This window comes from Mizuhopecten yessoensis, unplaced genomic scaffold, assembly GCF_002113885.1.
Source record: "Mizuhopecten yessoensis strain PY_sf001 unplaced genomic scaffold, ASM211388v2 scaffold4083, whole genome shotgun sequence".
NCBI classification, from domain to species: domain Eukaryota; kingdom Metazoa; phylum Mollusca; class Bivalvia; order Pectinida; family Pectinidae; genus Mizuhopecten; species Mizuhopecten yessoensis.
Genome location: NW_018405367.1, coordinates 252,494 through 279,246, shown reverse-complemented (window position 1 = coordinate 279,246; position 26,753 = coordinate 252,494). Strand labels below are relative to the sequence as shown.

Below are 26,753 nucleotides of genomic sequence, written 5' to 3'. Positions count from 1 at the left end.
CTCAAGCAAACTAATTATTTAACTCTGGATGAAAACTTGGTCATTGCAAAGAGAAACACTTAGTTTAAAATTTCAATGTTTCAGATTTCAAGTCAGTCTGAGATGTTGTTTTCGCTAATATTTTCAACAAATCTTGATTGCATGTATGTGATGAACAAAATCTTAAATTCATTCATTTCTAATGTATGAGCTTTATGAAGGTCACTAAAATTAATCTGTTTGACTCTTTTCATAGACCTTTGCTAGATACTCTATTTCTTTAACCCCTCAAGCTCCAAAGTGCAGCAGCTTTAGTATTAAAAGTCATGTTTTTTCTTTCCAGATAGCTACTGACAGCTTCATCCCAATTACCTATCTCCTAATGGATGCCATGACCCCAGTGACAGTTTTGTCACATTTTTTTCAGGCTGAAAATGTCGATGTTGCTGTTGTAATGGTAATGAAATTTTAAAAAGGTTGTTAAGTTGTATAATTATGCAGATCTCATTTATTATAAAACAGTATTAACAAGCCATTCAGTGATACTTGTACCGTTAAATGTTAAAGAATTGTAATAATATAATTCAAACATGAGACTAAGTTTCTTTAAGTACCTTCTCTATGCTGTGTTATATTGAAAGATTTTTTTTTTTTTGACTTGGTGATCTTCATGACATTGCAACTTTTTCTCTGCAGGTAAAGACTGACCTCTGTATGAAGGACATAGAGGCAGTTAAATGATGCAACACTCCCTAACTGACAGAACTGAAGGATGACCTACAGCATTCCAGATTTTTGGAACATGAAATCACATCTAGTGACTTTAACCCGAAGAGCCTTCCTGAAAATTTGCTGTACTCTGATCATCAAATTTTTATTCATTCAAGGTATGTTAAATTTCTTTATACATAATTAGACTCTAATTTGATATAATTCAGGTAAAGGCATAGTTTAATTAACTCTCAATTAAGTAAATCTGCATAAGTTAAGAACTATTCTAGCCTAAGTTGAATCAGGAAATCTAGTACCATTTCTTAATCTGATTTTGATTATTATATACAACAGGTTCCTGAAGATAGGACCTTGAGGAATGATGACACCCCCCAGGACCTCGAGGAATCTTGACAGCATTTAGTGTGATGTCTATGCGCCCTTTTTCCTTCCTGAATCACACTGAACTGGAGGAATTTGGAAATAAGGAAATCAGGTCTCTGAGTTTGATGGTAACCCACAGACTGTGAAATGGAATGAAAATAGCGAGGCAAAGCTGGAGATGAGCAACAGCTCAAAAGCTCTCATTGACAAGACTCGAGCAGAATTGTCGTTGGCCAAAAAATTTGTTTAAGACTGAGCATTATCCCCAAGATTCCACTTGGAAATTGTGGAGTCTACTTGCCAATTACCACAAGAAGGAGTTCCCAAATCTCTTTGTGCTAGGGAGGCTAGCTATCACTACTAGCATCGAAACTGCAGACTGTGAAAGGAAATTTTCTGTGCAGTATCCCACCTGACTGCCTTAAGGAAACAGAAAGAAGTGATGTTGATCAAAACTGAAGGATATGATAGGGCTTCATTTGACTTTGAGGAAGCCCTGCAAGCCTGGGAAAATGTGAAGGAGAGGAGAATCTATGAACTGAATCAAAGAACTGAAAGTGATAAAAAGCTGAACCTATTGAAACAATCATTTATATCCTTATATCAGCTTTAAAAAACATATTTTCAGTATACAAAACTGTGTCTTAGGATGCTAATCACATGTGATGCTTAGGATGCTGCTTCTGACCTACATTTCTGCTTCAGTGACCAAGTTAAGATTTGTTAAGGTCAGTGACAAAAGTTGCATTGCTTATGTATCATAAATGATACTTATCACATGTGATGCTAGTATGTACTGTAGTAATCCAGCCATATCACCATTGGCGGTTTCTTGTTTCTTGTTGCTTTTCTTTTCTTGAATTTCTGTCTGTTTTATTTTGGGTTGCTCACTCATTTAGTTAAGTTGTAATATTAAAGTCTTGTGTTTATCTTAACATAGTCTTTAAGCTCCATCAGGTTCACCAATATTGTGCCTGCCGGGGAACACCCCATAAGTTGTGCATGTAATTCTGGGGAATTATACTCCCAGTTAATTATATGTCAATGTTTTTTGCTTACATATGTTCTACATAATCGCATACTTCATAAATGTCTTGTGTATTTTTGTAGTGTATTTATTGCATTGTAGAGTTGAAAAGTCAGATAATTAGAGTGAGCAGCCCCTATGATTGCCAAAACTTACTGTAAACTAGGAACAATAAATACTTGGATAAATAAATTTGATTTTGTTTGTCTATGCTGTTGTGTCATATATAAAAACTTGATGAAATTGGTTCTAAAATGTATGATCTTTTCCTTTTTTAGTTCATTTTCCACACTGGAATAGAATAGTTATAAAATTAACAACATACTGAGGGTATTATCGTCCAAGATTATAATAACTTGTGATTTTTTTAACAATATGAATACTTGATTGATCTTTATCAAATTTAATGTGTTGAATTTCAAGTTGTGCCTGCTTCATTTTGAGACTGATCAGAAAAGCAAAAAAGGTCGACAGGCAGCCATCTTGGATTTCAACAGTTCCAGATTGTTATCAGTGTTTCCCAATAAGTACATTTACTAGACAGATCTTTCTCAATATTTTTGTTCCCTTTGTTTACCAAAAAGAGCCAAGTGATTGTTTATGCCCTGGTGCAACAGCTGTCGTCACTTTTCTTTTGAACAACTTCATTTAAAGAACCAAAAGGCCTGGTGTCATGATATTAGGTTGGTAGCTTCCTTTTCAAGGTCACAAGGGTCAAATATGTCAAAAGCAGCTGAAGAATTGAGGAATCATGAATGGAAAAGCCAGGGGTCATATTCATGAAACTGTTATCATGTTCAAGCATGGATGTTGTGTTAAAATCAACTTTTTTGTAACTCGCTTAAATCATGTGAAACTGTAAACATTTAAAACAATAGTCTCTCCAAAATGTTTCTAAGTCATTGACAAGATAAAATTATCAATTTATAACCAAAACAAGAAATTAGGCTCGAGCATAAAATCCATGCTTTAGCATGAGAGCGGTTTCATGAATACATGCCCTGGAGTCCTATATTTTGCTGCTACTCACAGAAAAAGCTATTTAACACATAAATCTAAAAGAAATTTTAAGTAAGCTAGACTCTGAGATGTTGCAGAGAAGCTTGGAAATGGAAAACAGCTAGACTCCGAAGAATCAAGAGAAGTCACTAGACTGAAGGAACTCTATAGAAGTGACTAGGCTCTGAAGGAACTCTGGAGAATTGACTAGGCTCTGAAGGAACTCTAGAGAAGTGGCTAGACCCTGAAGGAACTCTAGAGAAGCGACTAGGCTCTGAAGGAACTTTAAAAGGCTCTGAAGGAACACTAGAGAAGCAACTAGGCTCTGAAGGAATTCTAGAGAAGTGACAGGCTCTGAAGGAACTCTAGAGAAGCAACTAGGCCCTGAAGGAACTCTAGAGAAGCGACTAGGCTCTGAAGGAACTCTAGAGAAGTGACTTGGCTCTGAAGGAACTCTTAAAGGCTCTGAAGGAATTCTAGAAAAGAGACTAGGCTCTGAAGGAACTCTAAAAGGCTCTAAAGGAACTCTAGAGAATTGACTAGGCTCTGAAGGAATTCTGGAGAAATGACTAGGCTCTGAAGGAACTCTAGAGAAGCGACTAGGCTCTGAAGGAACTCTAAAAGGCTCTGAAGGAATTCTAGAGAAGCGGCTAGGCTCTGAAGGAACTCTAAAAGGCTCTGAAGGAACTCTAGAGAAGCGACTAGTCTCTGAAGGAATTCTAGAGAAGCGACTAGGCTCTGAAGGAACTCTAAAAGGCTCTGAAGGAACTCTAGAGAAGTGACTAGACTCTGAAGGAACTCTAGAGAATTGACTAGGCTCTGAAGGAACTCTAGAGAACCTACTAGGCTCTGAAGGAACTCTAGAGAAGGGACTAGACTCTGAAGGATCTGGTAGGGGTGGGGGGGCTAAATAGTTTCAATTCTTTCGGAAAAAGGAAAAGGGTCACTTATAGGGGGTGAATGCTTATTATGGCAAATGTGGTATTTTAGATATTTTAATATCTACAGATCAAACTTCTTATTTCTGGGAGATACTTAGGGGAAATATATGTTGGATATTAGTTAACAATATCATACACTATGCTGTAGATAATAAAATTATGGTTATGTTACTGATTATATATTTCCAAAAAGCATTTGACTTGATCTTCTCAACATTTATAGACAATGTAATAAATAATTTATCTTTGAGGAGGGTCTCAAGAAATCAGCAAAAAGCATTTCATAAGGGAGCTAATTCACTTATTAAACAAAAACTCATTGAAGGAAGCAATTGATCTGGACTTGATTAACTTAATACATGTACAGGGAGAGAACCTATAGTATGGATGGGTAGACGAACATTCAACGAATATATTTCTTTTCCCGAATAGAATTTGGATTAGGACAATACAAAGTTTACTCTATAAGGTATTGAATTAAATATGGATGTTGATACAAAATTGTAACGCTAATATCAAAAACGTTTGAAAAAGAATGATTATGGCCCCAATTGGAAGAGTTGACTGAAAATGATCCTCATAAAATCTTTTATGGAAGGACTAACATTGACATGGATAAGAAGACTATAAAACAACTAGTAAGTGGCATCTAACATCTAGGGATTTAGATGAATTCCTTTTTTTTAAAGTTTGATTATCAAATGTTAAACACCACACTCTTAGTCACACATACCCATTCTTACTTAGGCATCTTATTAAATGTTACACTAATAAAGAAAAGTTTCATTTTGTAACTATTTATATTACTATTTTAATAATATGTTTAAAGTACAAAATTATAACAAAATAAAATAACATCAGCAACACAAGGACTACAGAATGGATATATTTTATATACATTTGTATATTTTTTTATAATATATATATATAATTATAAATATTTAAATATTATAAATTTTAACATTAGTTATAAAACATCTGAAATCTTATACATCGTGTGATGTATCATTAAATTAAATATGATCAGCTTCCACCTTAGATAGAAGGGTTAACCACAAGTTTAAGTTCAAGTTCTTTATTACTTTAAGTCGGTTGACTTATCAGTTATAGCATATATACAAAACAATATGATACACAAACAACATACAATATGATATACACACACACCTCTCTCTCTATTGTAAACCGTACAATGGACCTCTCTATTGTATACAGTACAATGGACCTCTCTATTGTATACAGTACAATATACCTCTCTCTCTATTGTAAACCGTACAATATACCTCTCTCTCTATTGTATACAGTACAATATACCTCTCTCTCTATTGTATACCTTACATTGTACCTCTCTATTGTATACAGTTTAATGTACCTATCTATTGTATACAGACATTGTACCTCTCTATTGTATACCGTACAATGGACCTCTCTCTCTATTGTATACCATACAATGTACCTCTATTGTATACCGTACATTGTACCTCTCTATTGTATACAATACAATGGACCTCTCTATTGTATACAGTACAATGTACCTCTCTATTGTATACCATATAATGGACCTCTCTATTGTATACAGTACATTGTACCTCTCTATTGTTTACAGTACAATGTACCTCTATTGTATACAGTACAATGTACCTCTCTATTGTATACAGCACATTGTGCCTCTCTATTGTTTACAGTACAATATACCTCTCTATTGTATACAGTACAATGTACCTCTCTATTGTTCACAGTACAATGTACCTCTCTATTGTATACAGTATAATGTACCTCTCTATTGTATACAGTATAATGTACCTATCTCTATTGTATACAGTACAATGTACCTCTCTATTGTATACAGTACAATGTACCTCTCTATTGTATACAGTACAATGTACCTTTCTCTATTGTATATAGTACAGTGTACATCTCTATTGTATACAGTACAGTGTACATCTCTATTGTATACAGTATAATGGACCTCTCTATTGTATACAGTACAGTGTACATCTCTATTGTATACAGTACAGTGTACATCTCTATTGTATACAGTATAATGGACCTCTCTATTGTATACAGTACAATGTACCTTTCTCTATTGTATACAGTACAATATACATCTCTATTGTATACAGTACAATGTACCTCTCTATTGTATACAGTACAATGTACCTCTCTATTGTATACAGTACAGTGTACATCTCTATTGTATACAGTATAATGTACCTCTCTATTGTATACAGTACAATGTACCTTTCTCTATTGTATACAGTACAATATACATCTCTATTGTATACAGTACAATGTACCTCTCTATTGTATACAGTACAATGTACCTCTCTATTGTATACAGTACAGTGTACATCTCTATTGTATACAGTATAATGTACCTCTCTATTGTATACAGTACAATGTACCTTTCTCTATTGTATACAGTACAATATACATCTCTATTGTATACAGTACAATGTACCTCTCTATTGTATACAGTACAATGTACCTCTCTATTGTATACAGTACAGTGTACATCTCTATTGTATACAGTATAATGTACCTCTCTATTGTATACAGTACAATGTACCTTTCTCTATTGTATACAGTACAATGTACATCTCTATTGTATACAGTATAATGTACCTCTCTATTGTATACAGTATAATGGACCTCTCTATTGTATACAGTACAATGTACCTCTCTATTGTTTTCAGTACAATGTACCTATCTCTCTATTGTAAACCCTACAATGTACCTCCCTCTCTATTGTATACCGTACATTGTCCCTTTCTCTCTATTTAATATATACTGAACATTGTACGTCTCTCTATTGTATATCATACATTGTACCTTTCTCTCTATTGTATACAGTTCAATGTACCTCTCTATTGTATACAAAACAATGGACCACTCTATTGTATACCGTACAATGTACCTCTATTGTATACAGTACAATGTGCCTCTCTCTATTGTATACAGTATAATGTACCTCTCTATTGTATACAGTACATTGTACCTCTCTATTGTATACAGTACAATGGACCTCTCTATTGTATACGGTACAATGTACCTCTCTCTATTGTATACAATACAATACCTTTCTATTGTATACAGTACAATGTAGCTCTATTGTATACAGTACAGTGTACCTCTCTCTATTGTATTCAGTACAATATACCTCTCTCTATTGTATACAGTACAATGAACCTCTCTATTGTATACAGTACAATGTTCCTCTCTCAATTGTATACAGTATAATGTACCTCTCTATTGTATACAGTACAATGTTCCTATCTCTATTGTATACAGTACAATGTACCTCTCTATTGTTTACAGTACAATGTACCTCTCTATCGTAAACAGTACAATGTACCTTTCTATTGTTTACAGTACAATGTACCTCTCTATTGTATACAGTACATTGTACCTCTCTATTGTATACAGTACAATGTACCTCTCTCTATTGTATACAGTATAATGTACCTATCTATTGTATACAGTATAATGTACCTCTCTCTATTGTATACAGTACAATGTACCTCTCTATTGTTTACAGTACAATGTACCTATCTCTCTATTGTATACAGTATAATGTACCTCTCTATTGTATACCGTACATTGTACCTTTCTATTGTATACAGTACAATGTACCTCTCTCTATTGTATACAGTACAATATACCTCTCTCTATTATATACAGTTTAATGTACCTATCTATTTATACAGTACAGTGTACCTCTCTATTGTATACCGTACAATGGACCTCTCTATTGTTTACAGTACAATGTACCTCTCTATTGTAAACAGTACAATGTACCTTTCTATTGTTTACAGTACAATGTACCTCTATTGTATACAGTACATTGTACCTCTCTATTGTATACAGAACAAAGGACCATTCTATTGTATACAGTACAATGTACCTCTCTCTATTGTATACAGTACAATAGAGAGAGGTACATTGTACGGTATACAATAGAATGGTCCTTTGTTCTGTGTACAATAGAGAGGTACAATGTACTGTATACAATAGAGGTACATTGTACTGTATACAATAGGGAAAGGAACAATGTACCTCTCTCAATTGTATACAATACAATAGACCTTTCTATTGTATACAGTACAATGGACCTCTCTATTGTATACGGTACAATGTACCTCTCTCAATTGTATACAATACAATAGACCTTTCTATTGTATACAGTACAACGTAGCTCTCTCTATTGTATACAGTACAATGTACCTCTCTATTGTTTACAGTCCAATTTACCTATCTCTTTATTGTATACAGTATAATGTCCCTCTCTATTGTATACAGTATAATGTACCTATCTCTATTGTATACAGTACAATGTACCTCTCTATTGTTTACATTACAATGTACCTATCTCTTTATTGTATACAGTATAATGTCCCTCTCTATTGTATACAGTATAATGTACCTATCTCTATTGTATACAGTACAATGTACCTCTCTCTATTGTATCCAGTACAATGGACCTCTCTCTATTGTATATAGTACAACTGACCTCTCTATTGTATACCGTGCAATGCACATTTTGTATTTATGATTAAAATTCTTTCAACAGAACATGTTAAAAGATTTTTAAACATTTAACCCCTGTGACCTTGAAAGTAGAACAAGGTAATTAAGTTGAACAAATTTGTGACTGTGACTGCGAAAATGGGGCCAGATGAGGTAAAATCAGAAATTGAGATTTTGATGTTTTCTGAAAGCCAACAATGTGAGAAATAAATCCCCAAAATATTAGTTACCAATCTTTAAACATATACCATACATTGTACCTTTCTATTGTATACAGTACAATGTACATCTCTATTGTATACAGTATAATGTACCTCTCTCTATTGTATACAGTACAATGTACCTCTCAATTGTATACAGTACAATGTACCTCTCTATTGTTTACATTACAATGTACCTATCTCTTTATTGTATACAGTATAATGTACCTCTCTATTGTATACAGTACAATGTAGCTCTATTGTATACAGTACAGTGTACCTCTCTCTATTGTATACAGTACAATATACCTCTCTCTATTGTATACAGTACAATGTACCTCTCAATTGTATACAGTACAATGTACCTCTCTATTGTATACCGTACATTGTACCTTTCTATTGTATACAGTACAATGTAGCTCTATTGTATACAGTACAGTGTACCTCTCTCTATTGTATACAGTACAATGTACCTCTCTCTATTGTATACAGTACAATGGACCTCTCTCTATTGTATATAGTACAACTGACCTCTCTATTGTATACCGTGCAATGCACATTTTGTATTTATGATTAAAATTCTTTCAACAGAACATGTTAAAAGATTTTTAAACATTTAACCCCTGTGACCTTGAAAGTAGAACAAGGTAATTAAGTTGAACAAATTTGTGACTGTGACTGCGAAAATGGGGCCAGATGAGGTAAAATCAGAAATTGAGATTTTGATGTTTTCTGAAAGCCAACAATGTGAGAAATAAATCCCCAAAATATTAGTTACCAATCTTTAAACATATACCATACATTGTACCTTTCTATTGTATACAGTACAATGTAGCTCTATTGTATACAGTACAGTGTACCTCTCTCTATTGTATACAGTACAATATACCTCTCTCTATTGTATACAGTACAATGTACCTCTCTCTATTGTATACAGTACAATATACCTCTCTCTATTGTATACAGTACAATGTACCTCTCAATTGTATACAGTACAATGTACCTCTCTATTGTATACAGTACAATGGACCTCTCTCTATTGTATACAGTACAACTGACCTCTCTATTGTATACCGTGCAATGCACATTTTGTATTTATGATTAAAATTCTTTCAACAGAACATGTTAAAAGATTTTTAAACATTTAACCCCTGTGACCTTGAAAGTAGAACAAGGTAATTAAGTTGAACAAATTTGTGACTGTGACTGCGAAAATGGGGCCAGATGAGGTAAAATCAGAAATTGAGATTTTGATGTTTTCTGAAAGCCAACAATGTGAGAAATAAATCCCCAAAATATTAGTTACCAATCTTTAAACATTGTGGAGTAAATCAAGATTATGCAACATGTAATTTGAACAAAAACACAAAATCAAATAATGATATATACACACGACTGTATTTTATTCAACATCACAGTCATGTAACGTTTATGTAATTACAAGGTAGAATTAAATAAAACTAAGTTAAATATATTCAAAACAGCTTACAACTGCAAAATTTGATATGTATTGTGTATTACCACTATCAACAGAATATATTAAAATTATTTATAATAATTGGAGATAACTGAAGATAAAACTTAATAGTAGAAACATTGAAAATACAAAGTTCATAACTTTGTCTTAGTCTCACAATGGTATACATATGTATAGTCAATCTGTTTATTATGATCCTACAAATTTCTGAATGGTTGAGTTAAAAAAAAGTATATAGGTACATGTATTAGCTAACAGGATTGACAAATAATACATTTGAAAAAGTTTTTCATATTGGCAAATACCACCGAAGAAGGTTAACTATAAAGGGTGTTATTATATGACTGGTGCTAATTCCCAGCCCTGATTGGAGGAGCGACGTCACGTGACGAGTCTGTAAATATGTTACAGACCTCGTTCTATAAATAGAAAAGTGTTACAAACCTCAACCTAGAAACAGAAAAGTGTTACAGACCGCTACTAAAAATAGGCCGAGGTAATTTCCCAGCCAGTCTGTAAATCTGTTACCATTCACAATATTGAATTCAAATACAAATGAATTATCTCATCAAATTCTGAACTATGTTAATATTGATGATGTCAATTGTTCAAATAATATTTACTTGAAATTAAATATCACATGAATTGAATCTGAAATTCAATTTTTGTTTATGTTTTTGTATTTGAAGTCCTACACTCTGTGATTCCAAAATGGTTCATGCAATCCATGTGCTTATGCCATGAAAAATTATTAATCTTATCGTAAAATGTCATATAATAAAACAATTGTGGACTTCAGTTTCGGTCTATCCCTGATTTACGGACCTGGTCTGAACAATATTCACAGAGGCCGAATAGACCTCACCTGAAGTCCATAATTGTATAATAATCATTTGATTCATAATTTTTTTGAAATCACAATTCTGTTTTGCATTGCTATAATAACTGTCATTCAACTATTATCTTTTAATTATCAAAGTCAGGTTGGTAGACTTACTGAAGTATTTAAAATACTCAGCTCTAGCAACATTAAGATGAATTCGTCAAATAGAATATACAATAAAGGGAGATAAACCACAGTCACATATCATTTTTTGGGGAAATGCTGATATACACAGTTTGCAACATTCTCATTTCATTGTAGCGAAATAAGTGATTGATCTTGGATTAAGAACAATTTTGAATATGTTTGCCACACAGGCAGGTCAGATACTACTTACTAGTAATGTAAAATATTTTGAATTATAAATTCCAATATACACACATGATACAGCAACACTATTTTTGGAATAGTCATCTCTTTTGACTTAGGTCTCTCAATATATTAGGGCACATTTTCAAACATAATAAATAACCCAAATAATGCAAGTTAAATTGCAATGTCACATCAACATTGCAGTTACATAAAATCATTGCAAAATAACAAAAATGGATCATATACATAATAAACAGAATTTCAAACTTGTTCCTATTGCACATGATCATGTATTGTTACATATAATATTCACGAAACTGAAGATTGTTTCATAAAACTTAGTATGTAATTTATTATGAGAATGAGTTACATATCTTCTAACGTCACAGTACCCAATGCGGATCCCTATTATTGTAACGTTATATCTGTAATCCAAACAATTCTGGTGTTTTTTTATATTAATTTTGCACAATGACGCACATTTCAGTAGTTTGATAGTCATAGTAAGGGTTCATCTCAACAGTAGACCATTTCGCTTACTAGGATGATTTGGCATATCATTAGTTTCATCAACATTGACTTCTGGCTTTGGTACAACTGGTTTCGGACACGTACTGTTCTTTGAGCATTCTGACTTACAGAATTCTCTAATGTTATCAAACAAATACCACTGCCGTGATGGGTCAAGTCCTACTGACACTTTTTCAACTGGCACATCATTCACAGAGGGCAGGATGTCTTCGCATTTCAGTAGATTAATGGATACAGTGGGCGAGTCACAAAGTTCCTTGCACAAAACTGTCCCTGGTTTAGTAGAATCTACTATGAAATGATGATAACTCCTAAGGTTCTTTAAAGGCTTAAAATATTGTTTTAAATACGTCTTCCAGTCTGTGAACTTAATGGGTTTGTCATCATCTTGCACCAACTGGGGGATGTTATGTCCATTTCGTGACGATTTCATTACTGATAGGGCAACTTCCTGCAGAGTTTCCACATCACTTGATCTCCAGCGCAGCTTCCACACACCGAAATGCCAGTCTGGATCAAACTTTGTGTGACCAGCTATCATCATGGAATACCGGATCGTAACATGAAGACCTGAAAGCAAATAAAGAATTCTTGAGCTTGATGAAATTAATTTATACAATTATAAAAAAAAAACCAGCTTCAATCCGGTATTTTCTTATTTTGAACAGAAAAACTGTTTCCATGGAAATTTTCGTCGCAGTTTGATTTTCGCGAATTTATCACTAGTTCACAATAGGCAATGTATAGCAATTTACATTTTAAGGGCGAAATTAACACTTGGCAGAAAAGGGCGAATATTTGACTAGGTGAATGATTAAGAGTACAACGATGCTTAATAAAATGACCCACTACGAATTCAACCTTAGTTATTCGAAACAAAGAGGACACTCTTTACTTTAAGATTAAAATAAAGCATGGTAAAAATAACATCAATTTCCAAGGAAAACTTTGATCAAGTTCCTTCTTGATTGTTTTGATAGATGAAAAGGCCTTTGATGAATTCGAAACCGATTGAATTGTTTTATACATTGTATTTCAATGTGTTATATGGTGAAGTGTAGTGAGAGGTCTTTACCTTTCTTAGACGTTTCAGTACAACTGGATTGAAGTAAAATTGATACTGAACTGTAATGTTAACCTTCATTTGTGTATAATTATTATTATTATACATTGGTAGTTATAATTTCATAATGATGACGATGATGATGATGAGGGTTGATGATTGTTAATGTGTGAGAGATAGTAATGCAATGATGATGATGATACTGATAATTGTGTATTATGTGAAGCATATTGAGACAATGATGATGATGATGATGATGATGATGATGATGATGTTTATAGTGTTAGATATGCATTGATGCATTGATGCATTTGTAATTATATTTTCATGAATATGATGATGAGGGTAGATGATTGTTTATGTGTGAGAGGTATTTATGCAATGAAGATGATGATGATGATGATGATGGTGATGATGATGATGATGATGATGATGATGATTGTCTACTGTGTGAAATGTATTGAGGTACTGGTGATGATGATGATGATGATAATGAGGATGATGATGTTTATTATGCGAGATGTGTATTGATGCATTGGTAGCTATATTTTCATAATGATGACGATGATGATGATGAGGATGCAGATTGTTTATGGGTGAGGTATATTGTTGCAATGATGATGATGATGCATGTACACTTCCATATATAGGTGTTTTTTTGTGTGAAAGAGAATTGTGTGTGAGGATCTTTATGAAATGACAAAAATGAAAAAATAAATCATATCGACTGCTGACACTAAAAGCAGTGCGATGATATACATATTTCCTGGTTATTTGATATGAGTCTTGGGTTGGGGGGTTTTCGTCTCTCAGAAATTAATTAGAGTCTTTCTGAAGTCTTGATTCGCTTCAAGTACATGAAGGTAAACCAAGAATAGATTTTAGCTATTCGCGTTGCATGCTTATACAAGGTTATCATAACGTTCAGGTTGATGGTGAAAAAGAGCCAGTATCATAGCATGCGCATACCATCGTACGGGGTATATCGTTATAGATTCAAACATCAGAACAGGATTAAACCAGAATAAATGTATTCTCTAAGATACATCAAACGTTAACAATGTTGTTGAAATCTCACTAAAAGCTTTATTTAAAGTAATGGCATTTTTCGTTTAGTCGGGATCTCATTTATAGAAAGTATAGCACTTCATTTCATTATAGAACGAACTCAATGCCTTCATTGTAGTAATAATGTTTTGTTTTCACTTCAGTTAGGACCTTACTGTGATTGTGGTCTGAGTTATATTGATAAAAATCGGCACTGAAAATGTTATTTATAACAGTGGCAAGTTTCACTGTATTGGTATCTAAAGGAATGTTTTATTTATAACAATGCTATTTTTCACATTGGTTGGGATCTAACTGAATGTTTTATTTATAACAATGCTATTTTTCACATTGTTGGGATCTAACTGAATGTTTTATTTTTAACAATGCTATTTTTCCCATTGGTTGGGATCTAAAGGAATATCTTATTTATAACAATGCTATTTTTCACATTGGTCGGAATCTAACTGAATGATTTATTTAAAACAGTGGCAATTTTCACTGATGTCGGAATCTAAAGAAAGGTTTTATTCAAATTAGTAGTACTTTTCACCGAAGTCGGGATTAAACGGAATATTTATTTATATCAATGGTTATATTAATTGTGGTTTGAACTAACGGAAGGTCTGATTAAGAGCAATTGTAGTATTCATTGTTGTCGGGATCGCAACGGAAACATTTAGATATTGAAGTGGTATTTTTTATTTATTTAAAATTCGTATATTGCATGTACATTGTACTGAAAATAGTGAAAAATTATCTTTTAACTTAGGTATGGCATTCACCTAGTGTAAAATTTAATGCTGTTTGAGCTATTATATTTTCAATATATTTTGTATTTCATATTTATAGTCATAATTCAGAGTTCGAATATCTGTGAAAATGTTTCTTACAACAACAAAAAAGAAATTTGTTTTTTTACAGAAAATCCTGCCGAAAACAGTGTTTTTACATGCTTCGTTTATGTTAAAATAAAATAATAAATGTTTAGAGAAATGTTATAAAATCAATATCCGAATGGAATACCTTATACGTATCAGCCCTGGTCGGCCGAGAGTCGTTTAGTAATCGAACTGTAGTTTACAAGGTTAAGTTCACTTGAATAAAGATAGATAACTCTTCAGGTTTAAGGAAGACTCTAAAGGTTACTGCAAGAATTGTCACCGAGTTAACACATGTGATAAAGAGAACTTGGCTATGTTTAAAGTTCCAAGCTATATATTATTACACTTTCTTGACTTACGTTGATTGACAGAGCTGGAGAATCCGAAATAACGTCCTGCCGTGTAAGCGAATAAGCAGTTGCATGCACATCGAAAAATCTCACATGTTCTATTTAATGTGTGGTCGAAAGTAGTGGCTAAATGATCGTGCGGTTGATTATTTTTAATATAAATATATAATAAACGTATGTTATGATATACCTCAGAATTTCATAACGACTGCTAGAAATCGGTTTATTGTATTTTAAGCAAATGCATATATGCCACATAACAATATTCAGACTCCTTTTCTATTTAAAACCTCTGGGGGAAAAAACGAAATATGGCACGAGCTTTCAACTCAAATATTATTCTCAAAAGGCATATTAGAGGCTCTAGAATTCAATAATTGCCGAGGGGGGATAGGGAGGAGGGGGAAAAGGAGGGTGTTGGCGCGATGTAGAAGATTGATATATGTAACAAAAGTACAAGTAAATACTGGAAGTGAAAGATTGACAGATGTCACTTCTTAAGAAACATCTCAAGCCGTTGACAAGAATAAATCAGCAATGATTAAAATCATTCTCCAACCCACAAGCATTTGTTTTGAAGAAAATCGTTTTCTGAAAATAATATTCAATAAAAAGCGTTACATGGCACGTACGTTATTAAGGTTATGTTTTCGTGATTATTACCAAATTTTTGCTGTCGGTGTGACCATAATCAGGAGTCAATAAAGCATTTAAATTGACATAAAAGTATGATTGATAAAAAACAAAAATAAGCAAAACCTTCTTTGCATTAAATGACAAGATCTTTGGCTATTTTCTTCACATTACAAGTAGTTTTTGTTTGGGGTTCCGTCCCGTTTTGGGTCTACTGACGTTAACAGTTATATCTTAGTATCTTTTTATCACAGCATTATTAATGGTTTCTGAATACCTTTGCATCGTCGATCACTCCGTCTGTTTGTCAAAAAGGAAAGAGCAGTGGCGGATCCAAAGACCTATCTGGGAGGGTTTCCAAATTTCCTGGGGGGGGGTTTCCATGTGTGGGAAAATTGAGGAAAATGGTGAAATTACATGATTTTTAAAGAAATTTCTCAGGGTGGGCGTTTCCTGAAGCCTAAAAAAACCCTCTGGATCCGCCACTGAAGACGTTTGGTCGGTATTTCCAGATGGTTAACATAACAGGCAACTATGGACGGATGAATGTGCCTCGTTAGCTGTTTTTATTTAATTTTTTTATTTCAATGTTTTGCTTGTTAAAGATAAGGTCCATAAGCCCCACATAATCAATTAGTATGTACGTAATCAATTACACAACGTTGTAACACTGACTGTGGCAAAGGTCAATACGCCCCACATAAGATCATATCTATGTAATCCTGGATTCACCGAGCTATTCCGTCTTTGCGTATTGCAGAGTTATCTTATCTTGAGAGCAGGTATTAATTGTTACGTCACTTGTTTGTGAGAGTAACGTCATCAATTTTTGAGAAAACCACGTAATTTTCTCGCACAAACCAATGACGTAACAATCAATACCTGTTCCCAAGAGAAGATAACTCTGCAATACGCAAAGACGGAATAGCCGATATACGTAATCAATTACACAACGTCGTAACACCGACTGTGTCACAAGTTATTCATACAAAAACTACTTGGAAACGACATTGTCTGGTATGTATCTGTGAATCTAGACAGTTGTCACCGCTGTTGAACTTCAAATATTAACACTATTAGCTAAAAATCTTACTAATAACATTTGGTAAAAGATTGAGTTGTTTCAGTCCTTTCATAGTGATGCTCTTATATGTAACCTATGCAGACCGAGTGATTTGGTAATGTCTAGCAACCTGTTGATTTTGCCTCACCCAATCTGTAAGTCGGCCAGTAAACACTTTATATCCTCAGTATACTGGCGTTTAGAGTCTTGAAAAAATCAAATTGTGAAAAAAAACCTGAAGATGTCTTGTGATAAATTTTTCAAGGTTATCTGTTATTGTTGTTTTTTTCTGTAGTAAAATATGTTTTGTTATATATTTGATGAAAGAAACTCGTATAGGATCCCCGTAACACTACCAAAAACTGTTACTACGCAAGAAACTTGTTTTTATTTATTTTTTAGCATGATTAAAGCTTTGAAAGAGAAAAATGTACCTTGTGCGACTTTTAATAAAAAAAAAGTAATGAATATGAATTCAAATACAATATGGCACTGTTTTGAGCGTAAAAAAAACAATTCCCGGGGCCAAACCGGGATTCGAACCCTGGATTTCATATTGTTATAATCGCCTGAGCCATCTGTCAACGTAAGTGACCTGTTCCTTTTGTACTACAGTTATACCCAAAAACGAAATTCATGGGTGGTAACTGTTTCTACGAAAACCACAGTGCGGTAGGGTAGCCGAGTTTTGCTAGGACACTTTCCTTGACAAGGTATCACAGTCGGTTAGAGAGATAGGGCTCGATTTTTTAAAGATCTGAACACTGTTGTTAGTTATATGTAAGTTTATTTCATTTTTTAATTTATTTTGCTTGAAAGTTCTGCAAGGGATGATCTCCTTTTTCGGAATTGATTTACCAAAGAAAAAGTCAAGAAGGAAAACAAATTATAGTGTTTGGCAGTGGTACGTGGTTTTGTTTGGAACTATGACAACAAGAAAAAATGAAAAGAAGCTTTGCTAATTAATTTTAAAAATATTTTATTAATCACAAAATATATAAAACACGTTTTATAAAGTATTTTTTTATTTCTGGTAGAATACACTTAATTAAATCATTATTCATATCTCAATTAAGTCATCGGTTTATTTCATTGCCAAATCCAAGTGAAAACATTCTTAGTAAACTTAATAGTACACTATTTGAATTTCTTTGGAAAATTAAATAAAGAGATATGTTGTTGTGATATGTTACATGGGTGGAGGTCTTAAGATGGTACATCTGTTGTCATTTATAGAATCACTTAAAGTCAGCTGGAAAGGAGGATACTACACAAAACAAGGAAATACTTACAACATATATGAATATTCATTTTCTCTTCAACTGTGGTAATAAATATATATGTATATCTGTCAAAATAAAAGTAAAAACTTATTTTTGGAAAATATTTCTAAGGCCTGGAATAGATTGAATATGAAAGAGAAACTAAGAAAGGATAAGGGACAATCTTCTTTTTAAATCACCATTATAGTTTAACTCAAATCTAACCACAGGTCAAAAACATATTTGATTAGGATTGGTACAGTTGTGGAATTACTCTAATTAATAATCTGATGAAAGATGAAGGTACACAAACATTTTGTTCTCAGAATTAATTTACTGATAAGTATAACATAGACACAGACGTCTTAAAATATTATGGTATTTTATCAACAAAAAGAAAATATATTACACAAAACAATTTGAATCACAATACAAACATTGGCATGTTTTATCCTGTTATACCTTTAAATTTAGAGATTTATTACAGACATCAAGAGGGGACTTATATACAGTGCTTACAAAAAAAATGAGATTTTTCAAAATAATAGAAGAAAATGGGGACAACGATTCGATATAAATGATGACAAATGGAAGAAAACATTTCAGTTTCCTTTTAGCGTAACTGTCAATACAAAACTTCAGTGGTTGCAAGTTAGAATTATACATTATTTTTGAACTAAAAAGGTTTTCTTATATAAGGCCCGTCTCACTGATAACTCATTATCTGCTTGTTTCAACTTTGAGAGGGAAAGCATTATACATATCATTTGGGAATGTGACAAAAGTACAGACCTTTTCACAATCTTTAGAAATATAATTGAGTCATTGCTCATTCTTTTCTCTTTCTATAAAGAATCATTCATTTTTGGTTTAATAATAACCAATAGACTTGATAATGAAATTATACTTATGATTTAACATTATATTACCAAAACAAGTTTCGTTAATGTATTGACTCAATACTATATAGGATTATTATTCAGGACAGAAATATGCTGCGTATAGGAAAGGAGATTCTTCTGTTCAGAAATTTCAAAATGAATGAGGAAAATAGAATACCCTTCTTGAGTTATGAGATCTCTTCACAGTTTATCAAATATACCTGGTATATATTCTAATGTGTTATCTGATAGTGCTTAAGCCGAAATTATCTACACTAGAAGTTTCAGTACTTTTTTGCATGTTAAAGTTAAATTCCTGCATTATAAATATAAACACAGATTTGCATATAACTCTCGTTTATGTTCTCCAACTCTTTTTCCTCTTTCTGTTCCTTAATAACCTAAATAACTAATCACAATAAAAAATGGAAGAAAATAACTTAAAGTTGAGTTTTCGTTTATTTTATTATTTCCCATTTGTTAGGTGTGTGGCATTTTTTGGAACTATGACAACAAGAAAAATGAGAAGAAGCGTTGCTAATTAGTTCTACAAATATTGTATTTATCAAAAAATATATAAAACACACTATACAGAGTATTTTTATTGAAAATGTATGGATAAAAGTGATTATCAACAAGCTTAAAGCAAACAGTACATATAATTTCATACAAAATAATGAAAAATTGAAAAACATATACATAATGTTGTTGTTTTTTAATTTATTTTACATTTTACAATCATTTTTAACCTTTATCAAAAATCGCAATTACAGTTATCTCTCTTTTCATATATCAAAAAATTAATTGTCTCATCGAAAGAAATACCAGCATTTAAAACAATTTATTTGATGGAACCTTATTACTCTCAATCATGTACACATTGGACATCATTCCACAGCCCGCTTGTACATGGTATATATACGTGTCAAGGACGTGTAACCAGAAGCTTTCGTATGGTATGCCGTTCTCACTTTCACCCACACATAGGGATCTTCATATTTTACAAAACATTATTTGCACTGCATTTAAAGGAGCTATTTATAAGACAGAGCGTAACTCGCTCGACAGCAAAAAACGTAACGACCTCGAGCTTGTCAATTAGTCTTAGTACGTGATATGTACGTCAGATTATAGATCTTCTCCAAACCACTAGTATTTATTTAGAAAACAATCGGTTTCTGAAAAGATATCCAAACTGAACGCGTTGCATGGCACGTAACTGAATAAATTCATGTTTTCGTAATTATTTCAAAATTTATCTTTACTTGTGACCATAATCAGGAGCCAATAAAATTGATATGCACTTATATTAAAATTTTTAATCTTTTTCTGTCCCATTTTGAGTCCATTGACGTTAATATTTATATCTTAGAAGCATTATTTCATCATAAGATGACTTATAGTTTATGAAAACCTTTGCAGTGTCGATCACTCTGTCTGTTTGTAAAGAAAGCAAGGGTTTTGGTCGGTCTTTCACGATAGTGGGTTATCATACAGTCGCATACGGTCGGCAAAATGTGCTTCGTATAGCTATTTTCTATGTAAAGTATAAAGTAAATATTTTTGTTTTTTCATTTCAATATTTTTTGTTAATAAAAGATTCATTGAAATTTATGTACAAATATCAACTGTATAAGTCAAGTGCTTATCAATATTTCACACACAAACTGAGTGTTAAGACAATGATAAACTGTCGTTAAGGGTCCCGTACACCACTGTATTTGGTTCTTTCAGTATGACAATAGCTTTAATGTTATTTCCGAAAAAGATCATAATATATTAGGGAACTTTTGATTAAAGTATTAAAAAATGTACTAGAGACGGAATAAACTAATTTTAATCACCAGCAGTCTTCTGAGTGTGTCAAAAATAAGAGGGGCTATCCAGGGACTCGAACCTAGACTTCAAATTTGATTACTAACCAACTGAGCTATGTAGTCAACGAAGGAGTCCCGGCCCAACTTAACTACAACTATATCCAAAATGGAATTAAGGGAAGGCTACTGTAAATAAGAAAACGCATATAGCAGTGGGACGGGAATCCTTAAATTTGACAAAATAAAACATATCGGGTTTCAAGACACTAAACTATCGCTAGGCCGCGAATATATTGGATGACTACTTATCTAATATGTTGTTATATATGTATATATATTATATATGCATGCGAAAACGACTGCGTAACGTATGTTGACAGACCGTTCGGTCATTTTGGCTCATTGTTGAATTTGTTTTAAACCAGATGAGATCAGAACGGCAATGACTCCGAGCAACGGCCAAGACTCTAATTTCACACATCCGCTCGAATAGTTGTATTCATAGCCATTCCCTAATCCATCTACGACATCATTGACCGTATCTACGGCTCCTGCGAGGGAATGTGCGTACACCGTTTGGAGAGATCCGGGCTCCTTTTGGAGATGTCCGGAACTATTTTGGGGAGGAGGTGCTGACTGGATTTGTTTCCTGATGGATTTTATCAAACTTGTAGTCTCGTTGCCACAACTTTTAAAGACGTCAAAAATGCAGGAGGTGAATTGTTCCATCCGGCTGTAAACAAAGTTAAGATGGCATCGTTAAAAGGACCAATGGCCACTTAGTGGTGCAATATCAATAGTGGGATAAGGAATATGAACAAACGTTTTTAATAACAAGACTAAACATCGAGCTATGTAAAAATATCACACGAATAAAAAAAACTATTATAACCAATTTAGTATATAGAAAAGTCACCGGATTTTAGTCTTTCTCCTTAAACTTTAATTTGTGAACAAAACGTGCATTGATGAATATCGGATAAACAACCCTCAATGTAATGAATTTCGGAGAAACAAGAGTTAATTCAACGAATGTCAGTGAAACAATAGTTAATTTAACTCTTAACCTATCACACTGGTGAACACTCTTAACCTATCACACTAGTGAACACGATCAATAATGAATCAGAAGAGAAGTCCACATTTGCACCACACACAAAATAGTCTTCCCATTTGTAAATGGAAGACTTAACCTATACTCTCAAATTCAAACAAAGATAATGATATATGTTTCTATGTAACTATGTTTCATACCATTGTAGATATAAAATATACATAAAAGTGCTTACCTAGAAAGTTCATCCAAAGTGTTACCAGGGAGTATGTCCTTGACGTCATCCAAAACATTGCCACCCACATCAGCCTTTTTTCCAGATTTGAGAACTGATTTCAAATCGTTGAAACCGTCGACAAAGGTGCCCAATTTGGTGAAACAAGGGTATGTCTCGGTACAGGACTGACTAGTCACAGAACCCATTATAATGGCCAGCACACAAACTGTAATGATAACGCATCAACCATATATAATGTGCAAAAAGGATCCCCGACAAGATTCCGAAGCCTGAAACTAACCCTAACCCTAACCCTAACCCTAAGTCGGCATGACTATAGCTTCGGTAAATCATTTTGAAAAGAAAACAATACCTTGCGGGATCTTTATGAGATGAAATAAACATAAAAATAATTAAAAGTATTGATCTGATTGTGAAATTTCAACGGGACTAGACTCTGGACATAAGATTGAACTACGTGGTAAACGGAAGGGTTATGGCCCCAATATTGCTACCAAAACGAAATAAAGGGGGACATAACCGTATACACAAAAAACACAGTGGGATAAAGATTTTTAAATCAGCACCTGCTACAAATTTTAATATTCCTGCTAAGCCTACCAGACCTAACGTATTTGTTTTTGTTTATTTGCTTTTTGTTTTCGTTTTTATTTCATAGCGTTTATCGTGATATTTACAGCGAAGGTCATTTAGTGACGACGTGCCTCGATGTGTGTAATGTATGTTGGATACCGTATGCATCTATGCAATAATGTGGATCTGATGCCGACGTTGTAGAGCCAGCTCACTAAAATGCCTTGCCGAAATCACCCAGCACATTATTACACCCTGTCACTTAATACTGGCAATGGGCAAACCAGTTGTTTATGTTACCTCAAATACTGAATATAACAACTACCATTTTAAAGGATATTGTATATTTAAGCCTGGGAACAGAACACGTTGTCTTCCCCATAGGCGGACGTTTCGCACAAAGGCCAAAAAGGGAGCTGTTGCCAAGCAAGGTAGTAGGAAGGCGAAAGAATAAAAAGATCCAAAATACTGTTATTGGTGACACACTGGTTTCATAAAGTAGAGTGCACTAAGACAAATATCTCATTCTGTAAACGTTTCCCACAATAGTTGCTGTCTTATACAGACACACGCTACAAGTCTACAGCCAAAGTGCAGTGTACATATACAAGCCAACATCTATGTAGTCTACACATACCTTTCCAAGCCTTGACACAGACTACATACACCACGCAGAGATGTCAAAAAAAAATTCTTCTAATTTTCACCATTCAAATTTAGTTATTTATGTTACTTATTATAGTGTATTAGTATAGGAGCCCAGCTTCCCGTCAGCGAAACATGTGCACAAAGCCGAGGTAAAACATGCATTGGCTCCTTAAATAAAGGATACCTATAGTACTGCTAAAAAAAACTATCAAAAGCGAATTCTTGCAGAACTCTAAGAAAAGCAATGATTAACATGAAATAAGAAAAAAGGATCAATAACCTGTTTTTGGTGTAAAGAATTTAACAGGGATTGACCGGGATTCGAACCCAGGCCATCCGGTCCTTGCACTTTCATTCTAACTAGCTTAGCTACCTGGTTAACGATCATACCCTGACACAGTTATATACAAAACGAATTTAAGGGGATGTTTAATTATTCTATGAGCAAAAAACGACAGTAGAATCTAGTGTTTGTCAATAGTGGGACAGATATCCTCAAGTACCGTTTAAATAGATTTAATGTGAACAATTTGATATGATTATAGTTTGAGGTTCTTACATACTGCTTTATTCACACTCTAGGTCTCAAAGCGGATTACAAATAATTATCAGTTGCAAGCAACCAATATCTTTCTCAACTTCACGGGGAGCATACAGCCGGTGACGTCATTTAGGCGCTCACAGCCAGCATTCAATAATTCCAGCTTTGCACAAACATGTACTTATAAACAGCTGAGTAGACTGGAATAAACGAATTAAAGTATCTTGTTCAGAGATACAACACAGCGCCATGACGGGATTCGAACCCGCGACCATTCGGTCACGAGCCCGGCGTCCTACCACTAGACTATCGTGAATGTTTATGAACCAAATATACAGCTTTGCTGTTTGCATCTAAAAAGTCTACAATGTATAAGATACCATATACTGTATTATATTAGGCTATCATTGTACAAAAATCCAGCAACACTGACAAAATGCGTGGTTAATAAAATAGATATATTCCTTTTAACTAATTAAATGAACAAAGTGTTTCAACAGCTCTTCATTATGCATCATTTCCGATCATTCACAGATACACATGAGTGTCCATAACACGGACGGAATTTCGCGTTTTAACAATGGAAATATTGTCGTTTTTTTCCGATAAGCTGAACAATTGTTAATATACATTCAGATACAATACATAAAACGGAAATTTTGTCTGGTTTTTTCCGGTTGTTACATGTATGTACTACTGAACAGATACATTTCCTTATTTCATAAACATATACATGTCATTTGGCTTTGTCATTTGTTGCTGATTAAATACATGGCTGTTGTTTGTTATGAATAAAAATAAATTTCATTTTGTTTTAGTCTTTTGTCAATTTCAGCAGTACCAATGGTATGGCATCCTCGATACTCCAGGGGTTAAGGTCACTTACGCTCTCTGCACCTCTGAAATGTGTCATAGCAAAATTGAAGGCACGTGGCTAGCTATTAGATTGGTCTCAATCAAAAGCACCTGACCAATCCCTAGGCTGATACCTGTGTGTTGTTGATTACAGAGATGCGACGTCAACTTCAAAGCTAGTAAGTTTTACCGTTACGCGACCTCGAAATTCTTTAAATGTACATCAAAGGATCCAACTAGTATATCAAGACCGCGTAACGATAACTTTTACTGGCTTTGAACAAAGGACAGGTATCGTCCTAGCGATAGGTCAGGTGTTGTTTTTTTTATCTAACACCAATTAGAGTATTAACCGCGTCACTTCAAATTAGCTTTAACATATTCTAAGAGTGCAGAAAGCGTAAATGAACGTAATCCCTTGAGTGTTGGGGATGTAACAATGAACAAGATTTTGTGACATTTTTTAATTTTGTATTTTTAAATTAATATGTTTTTAATAATACGTTTGTCACGACTAGGTAATGAAGATGCCCCAATTACAATTGCAGATGCTTCGGGTTGCCTTACTATAGGTGTGTGGTACATTCAACCCATTTCAAAATACTATATTCTAACACGCGACTTAAAAAGTGAAATAAATAGTTTGAAGAGTCCTCCAGTCAATATAAAATTTGAGTTTTCTTCTACGACCAAGTTATTTTGAGCGTTTTACTGATAATAAATTTTATATATTCAATTCATTTTCGTTTGCGAAAATATAGATACCGAGATGTTTTTGGCACGTATTAACAAGAAATCATGCAAACTGTAAACATGTGTAGTCACTGAGTATAACCAGATAAACAGCAAAGCAGTCGATAGCGGTTAATGCTAATCTGGACCCATTCTACGACAGTTGTATGAGTACAACTCAGTCCTTTTGTCAGTTTACCAAATTTAAGTTAGCTTATAGCTGAGACATTGTCTTTAATAATCAATAACCCGTTTCTTTTAAATTGACAAACATTTTAAAAAAGGACTTCATTTTTTGTCAATTTTGTTTCTAACGAAATGCTCCTAATTTTTATTTAGTCAGAAAAACTGCATAAAAAGTTACAACATATTAATGCCATATATGGTAGCATGTTTCGCACAGTGATTGACAGGCATGCGCTGAATTCGTTTAACGCATTACAACTCATCATTCTGTAAACGAAGAAATACACTAGAAAAAAGACGGATTGTGGAAGAAAACTCAAGATAAATAGATCGATGACTTTTATAAGTTGATTTATGAAAATAAATAAACACTTGTGAAATCATAAAAATTGATTCGTTAAATTGAACAACAAATTAAAGAAAAAATAGAATTCACGTTACATCCAACTCATATATAATGTTCATATCAGCGGTATCATTACTCTGTAAAAGCAGAAGTGACTGCACTATACAGCTGTTTCGTCCGATTAGGACTCATCAGTTATGCAAAAACATTGAAAATGTATTTACCTGTGGTCAAAACCTTTGAGCTGTCCATTTTGCATGTGATGAGGTTATCGTCGAGTGGCTTGACTAAATCGCAACAATCCTGACTTAACATTTATAGAGTACCTCGATAAAACTAGCAAGCTTATTGAACGCCTATTGGATCATTCTGCATCAAGGACCACTGTTATGAACATATTTGGCACAATCGGGGCGGAGTTTGAATAAGGAAGTTTTTTTATTCTGGTGATCTTTTTCCGTATTCATTTCTAAAATGTGCGCTAGATGTAGTCTTCAACTATAAAATAAAATCCTCAAAAAAAATACGAATCACATTTCTGTGATTAAAAATCTGCTAGAAAAAATAAAATTAATAGAATTACTCTTGAAAATTCGGTACATATGGAAA

At 33.5% G+C, this 26,753-nt stretch overlaps 1 protein-coding gene and 1 long non-coding RNA gene across 2 annotated transcripts; one reads left to right on the top strand and one right to left on the bottom strand.

Annotated features, from left to right (window-relative positions):
* The first annotated feature begins 343 nt into the window (after positions 1–343).
* Positions 344–2,251, top strand: LOC110448489. The gene is made up of 3 exons (XR_002462728.1): positions 344–436; positions 676–866; positions 1,045–2,251. It is a non-coding gene; the product is annotated as an uncharacterized LOC110448489 (long non-coding RNA).
* A 19,066-nt stretch (positions 2,252–21,317) lies between these two features.
* On the bottom strand, positions 21,318–26,437 carry LOC110448487. Its single transcript, XM_021494751.1, has 3 exons — positions 26,369–26,437; positions 22,261–22,468; positions 21,318–21,704 (listed from the first exon to the last, which is right to left on the bottom strand). Exons 1-3 carry the CDS (start codon positions 26,394–26,396, stop codon positions 21,371–21,373), a joined length of 570 nt encoding a protein of 189 aa, XP_021350426.1. The 5' UTR covers positions 26,397–26,437; the 3' UTR covers positions 21,318–21,370.
* Positions 26,438–26,753: the final 316 nt, after the last annotated feature.